The sequence below is a fragment of the Salvelinus fontinalis genome, chromosome 20, assembly GCF_029448725.1.
Source record: "Salvelinus fontinalis isolate EN_2023a chromosome 20, ASM2944872v1, whole genome shotgun sequence".
Classification (NCBI taxonomy): Eukaryota; Metazoa; Chordata; class Actinopteri; order Salmoniformes; family Salmonidae; genus Salvelinus; species Salvelinus fontinalis.
In genome coordinates this window covers 16347512-16359369 of record NC_074684.1, presented here as the reverse complement: position 1 = coordinate 16359369, position 11858 = coordinate 16347512, and the positions used below count along the sequence as shown (strand labels likewise).

Below are 11858 nucleotides of genomic sequence, written 5' to 3'. Positions count from 1 at the left end.
ACCACTCATTAACTGCCTAATTTACAGTACACTCACTAGCGGCTAGCCCTTTATGATAGAGTAGATTGAAGCCCTTCTTTCTTAGATATGAGGAGCAGTCTCCCCGAGTACAATTTTCTCAGGTAAAGATCAGATTGGCAGAATGCTTCCGTTAACCATCTGAGATAAGTCTGTCACTTTGTGCCATGTGTATTTCTTGTAGTTCTCCCTGTAGTGAGTGTTCACGCAAAAGAAAGATGTGGATAGCCATCTTCCCCAGTCAAAGGTGCATATTGTTTTTTCTGTGGAATTCCCCAGGTCAGGACTGCAGAAACATTGGGACAAGTTTACACAGGAGACATGTCCTTTTGGAAAGTTTCCAGCCAGTGAGAGGTTCAAACAGTTGCCCCTATGAGTGACAGAGGTCCCATCTGCAGCCCTCGGTGATTGACAAGGCTGAACAGGGATGGGGAATAGACTAGATGTGTGATTGACAGCTAAGAAATGTCTGTGCCTAGTTTCTGTCTGACCCTTTCCCAATAAAGTGTGAGATAGAAAAGGAGTGGAACAATTAAAAAGAGGACTTGGCAGCTGCTTGAGGAATTTATACTCACTCACACCATATCGTTTTATTGTACCCCTGATCAATGTTAAAATCTGATCTGTGCTTTTGAGTGGGTGACGGTGTCGGAGACTAAGGGAGATGAGCTACAGTGCCACCATGGCCTCTCTCTCACAGATAATTACACGTGTCTGGTAGCCTAGTTCAGAGCTGCATATCTGACATTAATTCACGACTGAAAGTGTAATTATAACTGTCTGCTGTGCTGAGTCATACTGCCTGCAGAGCCTGGCGGTCTAATGTATATGTTTGCTTTGCAGCAGAAGGTTTGGCCAAGATCTTGGACCACCAGGGAAACCTGTTAGGTGGGATGGATGGCAGCAAATAAAACACAGGACTTTGAATGGAAGTTTGGATTTGTGAATGAATGGAATTGGTCAATTTCTAGGATACTTTTTCCTGGATGGAGTTAACAAAGGGAGTAAACAGAATGTAATTGATGTTACAAAATGAAATGATAGGACCCATGAGTTCTACTATTCCTGGGTTTTAGAGTTTCTCTTTACAGCATTGTCTGTTAGAAAATTGCTCAGTTATATGTGTAGATGGTCTAGTGGTTAAGAGCATTGGGTCACTAACCAAAAGGTCGCTGGTTCAAATCCGTGAGCAAGGCACTTGCCCCTGTAAGTAGCTCTAGATAAGAGCATCTGCTGATGTCCTACTGTGTATGATTCTGACCTGCTGTGTATGATTCTGACCTACTGCGTAGGATTCTGACCTGCTGATGCCCTACTGCGTAGGAGTCTGACCTGCTTGGAATGTGATGCAGGCTCTTGGGGAGTGAAGATTAGAAATCAAACGTCTGTGTGGTGTAGAAGAGCAAAGAGCCCAGCACAGCACCGTGGCCTCAGGCCAGACTGAGTCTTCTGAAGACTCCAGCAGCAGTGAGACAATGAAACAGGTGTTATTTCAAACCGTGCCCTTTGAACAAACCCTTGAGATACTTTATTTCATTCTGTAGGAGCTGAGTGGAAAGAGACAGACAATCTTGTTAAAATGACTTTATAATCATACAGTACATCTTTCATATTGGACCAAAAGGCATGTGGCAACGTGAAACAGGCTACTAAGGCCTGTGGTTCTTATGGAATAAAGTCAATGGTTCACCATTCCTTAAACAGGTTAGAGCTTCAGAAAATTACAGTGTACTCAAAAATAATACAGTACATCTGACCGATCAAACCAATATCTGCACAGTAGAAACAGTAATCACAGAATATATAGGGACATACTTTTACATGAACGACATAAGGCACTTGGTCAGTGAAATATCCCAAATACTTTTAATTGCACAGGGACACTGCTCATGGTAGCTTGATATGACAAAAGTTTACTCTTTAGATATAGTCTCTTTGCTGTCAACATAAACTTTCAGATGCAGGTTTTGAATTTATTGCAAGAGCAGGCACATTGGCTTCAGCTTTTGGCACGTTAAACTCGCCAGAATTGCACTTTACTTTTAAAGTCCTGTTAAAACAGTAGAGTTTCTTGGGAGAGGCTGAGGATGCCCTCTCTTTTTTGGGGTTCTGTTTGCACGTTTTGGCACTTTCTTCCCATGTGACGGGAGTAGTACTGGTTTCAAGCTTCTTGTTGCCAGGCATCTTATGACAAGCGTCCTTTTGCATCGTAGTGGACACATAATTATCCACGCTCTGATCGTTTACCGTTTTCTCTTCCGCCCTCTGTGTTTCATGATTGGCTATGCAGCACCCTGTGTGTGTGTGGGCTAACGTGCAGCCCAGAGCAGAGGAAGGAGGCCTGTGAGTCTGGACTGGGATGGTGGGGCTGCCACTAGGGCCAGAGGATGCTCCAGTCCGGTGTACTTCCTCCAGCCCAGCTGGGTCAGAGCGTTGGTCCCTGGGGAGGCCACCTGTGAGGGGGACAGTGTGAACACAGTAGTTTCTGAGGTGGCAGTTGTGAGGGCCCTGTCTGGGCACCCTGCTCGGGGTGCAGTGGTGGAAGTGGGCTGGGGGACAGTGGACATAGTGCATACGGCAACCTATTGGTTTGTAGACTGCGTCCAGAGTGGAAAGGAGGGTCTGGCCTTTGTTGGCATGGCTGCCTGTGAGGGGGAATGGGGAGTCCTGGGTGGCTTGAGTACATGGGTGGGGGTTCCACTGCATACCCATAGACTGCTGAGGGTGAGGGGGATCTCCACATGTGCAGGTTGTGTTATGGGAGTACTGGCATCTGGGTGTGGCGTCAGTCGCCAGTATGCCCAGTCCATTTTCAGAGCAGGGACCTCTGCCAGGCTCTGCCTTGCTCTTAAAAGGGATGTGTGTGCAGGGGGCAGAGTGGGGGGCTATTCCATTATAGAGCTGGGTGCACGTCTCCTGTTCCTCTGCAGGTTTCTCCTCGTTCTTTTGGTTTGAGGCTAATGGTTCCAGCTCGTAATGCTCATGCTCCACCTCTCCCCCTCGACTGTCCAGTTGGTACTTGGTGCCATGCTTGCCCTGGGGCGAGGGGATGTTGGTGGTGCCCTCTTTGAAAGCCTGGCACTGAAACCTCTTGGGCAGGGGGATCTGTCCGCAGGTGCCCTGGGGGCCCAGGCAACGGCACATGCACTGGAAGAAGAAGGTGGCGAAGGCCCAACTGATGCACATGATGAGCATCATGAAGGTGCCCAGCTGGGTGTAGGCCAGCACCGTGGATGGCATCATCATCGCCCCGGCAACAAAGGTGGTGAGCGCCGCCATAGCGATAGCAGAACCCATCCGGCCAAGGGAGAAGACTACCTTCCCCTCGCGGTCAGGCTCGGGGGCAAGGCGATAGGCGACTCCGTAGTGTACGGCGAAGTCCACTGACAGACCCACCGCCACTGAGATGGTGACCGACTCCAGCACGTTGAGCTCCCAGCCCAGGAGCACCAGCGAGCCCACTGTGACGAAGATGGTCCCCGCGATGGAGAGGATGGCGTAGAGGCTGATGATGATGTTCCAGGTGGTGAGGAGCATGACCACGAAGGCCACCACCACGGACAACGCCATGGCGATGAGCGTTCCATCTGATAGGCTGTCCTGCAGGTCATAGAACTCCAGGTTGCTGACGAACCAGCCGTATTTCAGCCCGTCTGGGGCATTCTTCAGCTCCTCCTGAATCCAGGTGTCCACCTCGTGGTAGAACTGGTGCATCTTCTCATAGGCCAGCGTGAACAGGTAGGTGCTCTTGAACTCCAGGACGATGGCACGGATAGTGTCGTTTATGTCGAAGCGAGGCCCGGGGGTCTTACTGTCCAGGTGGAAGCTGGTGCTGCGGTCCAGCTCCATGATGGCTCTCTTGATGCACAGCTCAAAGACGTCCTGCTTGTAGGGGAAGGTAGACTGGCTGCAGCAGGGGTAGACAGAGGCCTCTTCACAGTCCCGGTTCTCCATCCACTGCTTGAAGGTCTCGATGAAGCAGCTGGTGAAGTCCTGCTCCTCCGACTGGAACACAAAGCTCTGGTTCCTCAGCTTCTGGCAGAAGTTGAGGATCCACAGCTGGGAGGCCGGGCTGGCGATGTTGAAAGTGTTGTCCAGCATCAGCTTGCCTTTGTTCTTGGGGTTGAGGGGGTCCCCATTGTCCACGGGGTTGACCCCCCAGATGATGGTGATGGGCATGTGCAGGTCCTCCCCATGGTGGACCCTCTCGAACATGAACAGTTTCTTGTACTCTGCGTCGTAACGCTCAAACGGGTGGGAGGAGCGGAACACTTTGAACTCAGACAGCTCCAGAGAAGGCAGCTTCATCTTGGGATTGACACACACCACATACGCCCCTCCCACTGTGAAGGCCAGGAAACAGAAAAGCCAGAGGTAACGCAGTTTGATCACGATGCACGGCAGCACCTTCTCAAAGAAGATCCTGGAAGCCTCAGAGACGGTGAACAGGCACTTGTTTGCTTTCTGGCACAGATTGGCCCAGAGGGTGCGGGTGCAAAACCCTGTCTGCTGGTGGGGAGGTTTAGAGCAGGTGAAGATGTTGGGCAGGTAACGCTCATGGAGCACCACCACGGCTGGCAGCCATGTCACCATCAGTATGTAGTTAACCAAGATGGCCGTGCCGGCGTAGACGCCGAAACAGCGGATGGCGGTGATGTTGCTAACGTAGTTGGCATAGAAGGCTGCGGCCGTGGTAAAGCTGGTGACGAACATGGAAAGGGCGGCGTGCTGCAGAGTGATGCTCACCGTCTCCGACAGCTCAGCGTTGGGCTTGTCGAACTTGGTGTAGTTCCACACGTCACAGAGGACGAAGGCGTCGTCCGCCCCGATACCCACCAGGATGATGAGGGCCGTGAGGTTCATGAAGGGGAAGAACTCAAAGTCGAACACCATGCGGTACAGGAAGTAGGACACGATCAGGGAGCTGATGATGGCGATCATGGTCATCAGGGTGATGAACACAGAGCGGGTGTACACACACATGACAACCAGCACAATTACTATGGCTATGGCTGGATACACGGTATCCGTCAGTAGGTAGTCCTGGAACAGATTGTGTTTGATACCGAACTCAATCCCCGTGATGGTGGTGACGCCGTCCGAGGAGTTCCAGTTCTCAAAGTTGTCCAGGTAAATGTTCATCATGGTCTCCCCTTTCTCTGTTGGGGAGAACAACATGCTGTGTTTAAGGGTGGGGATAAGGTAGTCTGTGTTCTTTGGGCTCAGGAAGTCTTTGTCCACCAGGAAATGGAGGATCTGGTAGATGGCATTGTACTTGGTGCACTTGCGGGGGACGTTGGTGCACTTAGACTGGTCCTTCCGGCGCGTGGTCATGTCCCAGCAGTCGGGGCCCAGGGTTCCATTGTGGTAGTACTTGGCGCAGGAGCGCAGGATCTTGAGGGTGTGTGACACGTCGCGCTCTGTGATCTTCTGGCAGGAGGACTTGTTGGTGAGGATGGCCACGTAGTTTCCCAGGGTCCAGCTGGGGCAGCAGGAGGCGTCAGTGGTGCGCTGGCACAGGCTCCAGTACTGCGGGTGGGAGCGCACCTGGGGACAACACAACAGGAGATAAGAACAGTATGACTAGAATAGAACAGAACTATTGACCCAAGGAGATCAGAACAGGAGACAAGGCCAATATATCAGGAAGTCAGGATAGTTCCAGCCTGAGACAGCATAGACTCCAGCCATAACCTGACTAATATGGGGCTTATTGCACCATTTGAAATGAGAAAATACTGAGGCACATCTTCAACAGTGCTGTTCCACTTACCCGTGTATTGTCCAAATTGCACATAGATTTAATTGCTTGTATGTTCCACAGGTTTTTCCCCTCTGCAGATGTGAATACTAATCTAGAGTATCTGTCACCTGCACATACAGTAAAGAGCATCTGGTTAGCATTTCATCACAGTCAAGCATTGTCAGTCAAACACTTGACAAACAGAAGAAGCGTGAAGAGTTTGTACCTGGGACATCACAGAAGAAACTGTCTTTACTGAAGTCCCAGTCAGCTTGTCTTTTATCTCTGTCAAAGTGATCTTCAGCCCACCTGTCCTCTTGGTGACTGGAATACAAAAGTTGAAGTGTGATTACACTGTTGACATTTCATACATTTGTATAAAAGGTTCCTTTAATTCTGAAGATCTACATGAAAGAATGAGATGTAATCCACTTAAAGCATACAGATACTTATTAGATTTTCACTTGGTAACAAAATGAAAAAGGCAGTTAAAAATAGGGTAATTCTTAAACAAATGAAGGAAATGGTTTTAGGCCAACCCATTAGTGATGACAAAGCCAGTGATAGTGATCACTCTACTGATTTATGATACAATCATATTGTTATCATTATTTTAAATATCATAATAATAGCCAGGTCAGGGAGTGACATCCTCTGACAGAGACAGACAGGATGGCCCTTTAATCAGGAGTTTGTCAGAGCAGACTGAGGGGCTGAAGCAGAATGATGCAGAGTCCTGCTGACAGGTCTGGCCCTGGAGGCCCCCCAAGTCCACATACTTGCATGCGCAAACACACACCTGCCCTTGATTATTCACCAGGCCCCCAGTGATCGGGATAAGTAATGGAAGATGGGCCTGGGATAGAACAACCTCCCTAGCGATCCTTTTGCAGGATGGGATTGAGATTTAGTATGTCTGCTTGTCTGTCTCAGCAGCCTTCATCACTCCATCTCAGGCCTAAACCTGATCTAGCCTGCTTCACTAAAGGGTTAGGAGGATGACATCAAATGGACAGGATCTGTGTGGTTATACTTGTTACCTTTTCGCCTGCTCGTCCGCATACTTGAATGGGTAGTTAGCCAGGGTTGCTTTGTACCCTGTGTTTTTCACCATGTTGTTCCATGTGACTAGTCGCTGGCCTATGGCCGTGCCTCGTGGCTCAAATCCCTGAAGAAATAGAGGACATCTTTTTAGTTAACCAGGAAATTCACCTTTGACATCTTGGACTTTTCACATCCACTCAATATAATGATTTTAGTGTGTGCGAAACAATATGTTGTCCATCTTGGTCAAATAAGGACCAAGATTTTCTATGGAGAAAGTGTTGTGCCTTCCGTCGGCTTGGCCTACTCACCAGTAAAGGGTCTGAGAAGTCTGGCAGGTCTGGCACCAGGATACCCACCAGGGCACACACCACGATGAGGACTGTACACACCCCCAGGACCACCACTGGCCAATCAGCAATCAGCTCTGCATAGCTGGAGATGAAGGACAGGTATTGATTAAACACAAGGCTGATGGCTTTATAACTATATGAATATTATATGTACTGATAAGCACGCAGAAAAGAGAAGGGTACATGGATACACCAGTAGAACATCAAAAAGAGTAGAAGGTGCTCATTAAAATGACATTATTTAATATTTTGTAGTTATTCAAGTATATTCAGTGTTCTGACTTGAGAGAAACTACTTAAAGGCATCTTTTGTAAAGGAGCATGGGTGACTGTTAGCCGGTTCCAGGTACAGAGAGCCCTTTTCACATCGATAACGCTGATGATTCACTACACAGGAATGACAGCTCGGCTGGGTTTTGATGGACTCAAGGAGAGAGAAAAGCTTTCTTAATAAACATTTTTTATTTATTTTTTATTTTTGGCGGGTCTTACCTTTTGGGGAACCGAAAAGGCCTTGCAGGGCTGCAAAACAAAGGGAGGTAAATCAGGTTTACATTTAGGAGTCAAAGCAACAGCCAATCAAAACCAGATTTGCCTCGGCATCCGTGCAGGGGGAACATGTTTTTTCATGAAATGTTTTTGAGCAGCAATACAGCACACACCTTGTGGGGAACAACTCGCAGTATTCAAACTAACATAACCAAAAAGAGGCCCCATTCCCGAGTGTAACGTTTTTCATTTTAAAAATACCAATCAGATGTGAAAGTGAATGAAGAATCTATTATGCTAATTGTTTTAGACAACACAAATCAATCTCTTTCTTTAGGTCAGCTTTGTGTTTCTAATCTACAAAAACCCCACACACTGCTGCAGTGCATGAAGAATCTGTAAAGCTTAGCTAAAAGATTTAGAGGACTAGAGTCCCATTAGTGGTGATGTCTCCTGTGCCATAAACACAGACAGAGAGGATCTGCACTGGGCTTCCCCGTTGCCATATGAAGCTTTCAGCTGCCCTGGATTTGTCTGGACTTCCCATCAGCACCTTCCCAGAGCAGTGGGAAGCCTCCGGGCTGCCGAGTGCAAGCATGAGTCAGAGGGAATCAGATACTGCCACCGGATCACACAGACCCGGTACAGATAAGAGCAAGGCCAGAAGGGTGAGGGCAGGGGGGAGAGTAGAGGTGGAAGGGGTGGGTTGGAGATGTCTTCACATACAATATACACAATGCTCATACTGACAGCAAATGACAGAGAGGAGACGGGGACAGACTCACGTGATCACAGCTGTGACAAAGAAATCTGTAGAAATGGACAGACTGTCCTAACTTTATGTCCAAGGAAGGACATCATGATTTCTACTGCAACCTTGATGTTTATCCACATTCTATTCACTGCAACCTGCATGAGTATTGCACTACCAGTCACAATTTGGCACAGACCTCACAGCCCACATCAGGGACTAGGTAAGATTACACACAAGAAACGAAAACAAGGAAATCAGTATCCCAAACAGGAAGTGAACTCAGACGATCCTCTGCCTCAGCCAATCACAGCACACGCACACAGGATATTTCAGCGTGATTGGAGCAATATGGCCAAGAGATGGATGTATTTTTCCTCCTTCCCTTTAAAAGGGAATCCATGGAATGCTATAATTAGTGGTTGCCATGGCACGGTGAGGCAGAGATGAACAAAAGCTATTGGCGGGAATTTTTCACCACTAACAACTTCTGGGGAGGCAGTAAATCCCCTTTAAAGTTATCTGGACATGTTAATACGACAACCAGATGTTGTATGGCACTGGCTTAGAACAATTAGCATATTCTAGACAAGGTAAGTCCCATTAACACTTCCACATAGAAATGGAGTGTGACTCCTTGCTATAATTTGGCATTCAAGAAAAATAGCCAGGGATTCACCTTTTAAAATGTTACAGCCTGATACTAACAATGCCTAATGAAAAACATATTCCCCTTAAGTTAGCATTGTTTGCCATGGAAAAGTCTAACTTAATTTATTGCTTTTCTGTGCTGTCCATTAGTTTCCATGTAGGGGCCTTGAACGGCGGAATTCAGGACAGAGATATTATGGTTCAGAATGAAGTAGAGTTATTGGAAATAGTTGGACTGGATTCATAAAACATCTTTAGTCGAGGAGCCATCAAAAAGAGCACTGCTGCCTATTTATCTGCGAGATCTGTTTTGGATCATGATTGCATTTCAGACAAATAAGATGTATTAAACAGAGGACTATACTGTGGATTCACGACAGATATCCGAATCCTCAGATACTATGGCTTCCACATGAAACAAACTTTACACTTTTTTTTTCGCTTTCAAAAAAGTATAGGCCTAGATTAGGAATTGAAGTTGGCATTCAAAAGAAAAGCTTTGTGTCTCAATTCTCTGTCATCCAATCTGTCAATGAGAGCAGCAATGTGAAGAAACGCAGACTAAAAATGTTTTTTAAGGAGGCGGCAGTGGGATGTGGAGGAGAAATCCGTTGACTGATGATCACAGTCTCTAAATCCAGCAGGATGACAAACCACCAGTCTGGTTTTTCCCACTCCTCTGATCCCAGTCCCCCTTCACACAAACTCCCCACATTTCTTCCACACATTTACAACAGTTACCCTTCCTAAATGTTATTCTATTTATCAGAAAGGGGAATGTTTATGGATCACCGGGTTAATAAATAAAGTAACTTTGGAGCAGTGGCTGGGTTAGGCTGAGGTGGCCATGTTGACGTGTGGTGGATTGAAGGGAGGCGAGAGGGGTCAGGGGTCACAGAGCTGAGGGGGGAAAACTGCTAACAGACACGGCAGATATTTCTGGAAATCGGGGGCTGCATGAAGCTTTCAAGTTAGGGCAAGAGCAATTACTGTCAACTCTCAATTATTCGCTCCCGTGATTAAAACTCACTGGAACACTGCACACAATTAAAGGCTCATTCAAGCGATGGAATTGTAAGATTGGCTTGAGGGTGAAATCCAAATATCAGCATGATGCATTACATATTGTAGTGAAATGTTGAGTAAAAAAATAAGATATATATATATATATATTGATCATCAGGGAGTAGCCACAAGCATGCACTTAAAGGGAGACAGTCAGAGGAACTCGTGGATACCATTTTTATGTCTCTGCGTGCAGTTTGAAGGAAGTTGTTTACTGGCACAATTGCAACCTAGCGTAAGCGCAGTGACTGGAAGTCTAAAATATCTCATTGCGCTAACGCTAGTTAGCATTGGCTAGCGAAACTCCCGCTAACATCCTTCATACTGGGCGCAGACATAAAAATGGTATCCATGAGTTCACCTGACTCTGGGTAAGTAGATAAAGGGCCTCATTGCCAAAATCCAGAAGTATCCCTTTAAGTCAGGGTTCATCAACTTCCACTGTATACCTTAAATAGATTATAGGTGCATACAAGCTTGTAAGAAATAATACTGTAACATTGTACTTACAAGTTAGTTACACAACTCAGGTCTCTGACAAGGTTTATTTGGAGATAACAAGGCCTCTGGATGCAAGCATGTATGAGAAAATGAGTCTGAATCAGAGATTATTGCTGTATAATAAGTCTAAGCGCAGTGTGTATGTGTGAGTGCAGAAGGGACATGGACAGCTACATCCGCCAGTGAACTGGGTCTGGAGGTCACACCTGCCATCTCCACATTCTTGGGATTGAAATATGGGCGTGTGCAAATTCCAGGCAAACAGGCCGGATTTCAACACTGTAGCCAATAGTTACAAGCTGTCCAAGAGATGTCTTTATTATCCTGTGGCCTCTCTCTTTATAGCAACCAGCTTAACCCCCTGAGTCCAGGGGCTTCAGAACCACAATCCAAGGAATGTGAGGGTATTGCACATGCCATCACCAACCCTGCACTGTGCTAACCAGCAGACATCTTTGTCAACTAGTCCGAGAAGGGCGAATTACGCAATACACGAGTCACTATGCCAATAATGACCGTCTACGTGTCGTGAATTATTTAACGTAGGCCTAGTCACTTATGGTGTTCAGATGTTTGCTAAATAGGCCAGGTCCATGATGAACATTTAAACCGGTTTTAGCAATACTAGGGTTGGGCGATGTCAACCTTTTTCCTATCGTGATTATGTATGTACCCATATGATGCCATTTCACCCCCTATTGGCCAACCAAAACTGTATTTAAAATAAATAAACGACAGTTGGGCTATAATGCAAAATCGAACGCAACTGGTTGAATCATGACGGAAGTTAATGTTGTTGAAAGAGCAGAGGCTAAGTGCAGGCAAATCTTTTCTAATATCCCTTTCTGGAGGAGGAGCTGCAGCATGGAGCAGGTTTGTGCGTGTGTGTGTGCGTGTGTGTGCAGTTGAAGTCGGAAGTTGACATACACCTTAGCCAAATACATTTAAACTCAGTTCCTGACATTTAATCCTAGTAAACATTCTCTGTTTTAGGTCAGTTAGGATCACCACTTTATTTTAAGAATGTGAAATGTCAGAATAATAGTAGAGAGAATTATTTATTTCAGCTTTTATTTCTTTCATCACATTCCCAGTGGGTCAGAGGTTTACATACACTCAATTAGTATTCGGTAGCATTGCCTTTAAATTGTTTAACCTTGGGTCAAATGTTGCGGGTAGCCTTCCACAAGAAGTTGGGTGAATTTTGGCCCATTCCTCCTGACAGAGCTGGTGTAACTGAGTC

The 11858-nt window shown here is 46.6% G+C and overlaps 1 protein-coding gene across 3 annotated transcripts in view; it reads right to left on the bottom strand.

Moving 5' to 3' along the window:
- Positions 1-1587: 1587 nt before the first annotated feature.
- The window catches only part of LOC129817393 (protein dispatched homolog 1-like), a 72637-nt gene continuing 62366 nt past the window's right edge, over positions 1588-11858 (bottom strand). For all 3 annotated transcript variants that reach the window (XM_055872576.1, XM_055872578.1, XM_055872577.1), the window contains 6 exons: positions 7651-7680; positions 7117-7240; positions 6802-6929; positions 5988-6085; positions 5792-5889; positions 1588-5565 (listed from right to left, as the gene is read on the bottom strand). In XM_055872576.1, the coding sequence (XP_055728551.1) occupies positions 1960-5565; positions 5792-5889; positions 5988-6085; positions 6802-6929; positions 7117-7240; positions 7651-7680 (4084 nt within the window). In that variant the 3' untranslated portion in view covers positions 1588-1959. The remainder of the gene's footprint in view (positions 5566-5791; positions 5890-5987; positions 6086-6801; positions 6930-7116; positions 7241-7650; positions 7681-11858) is intronic.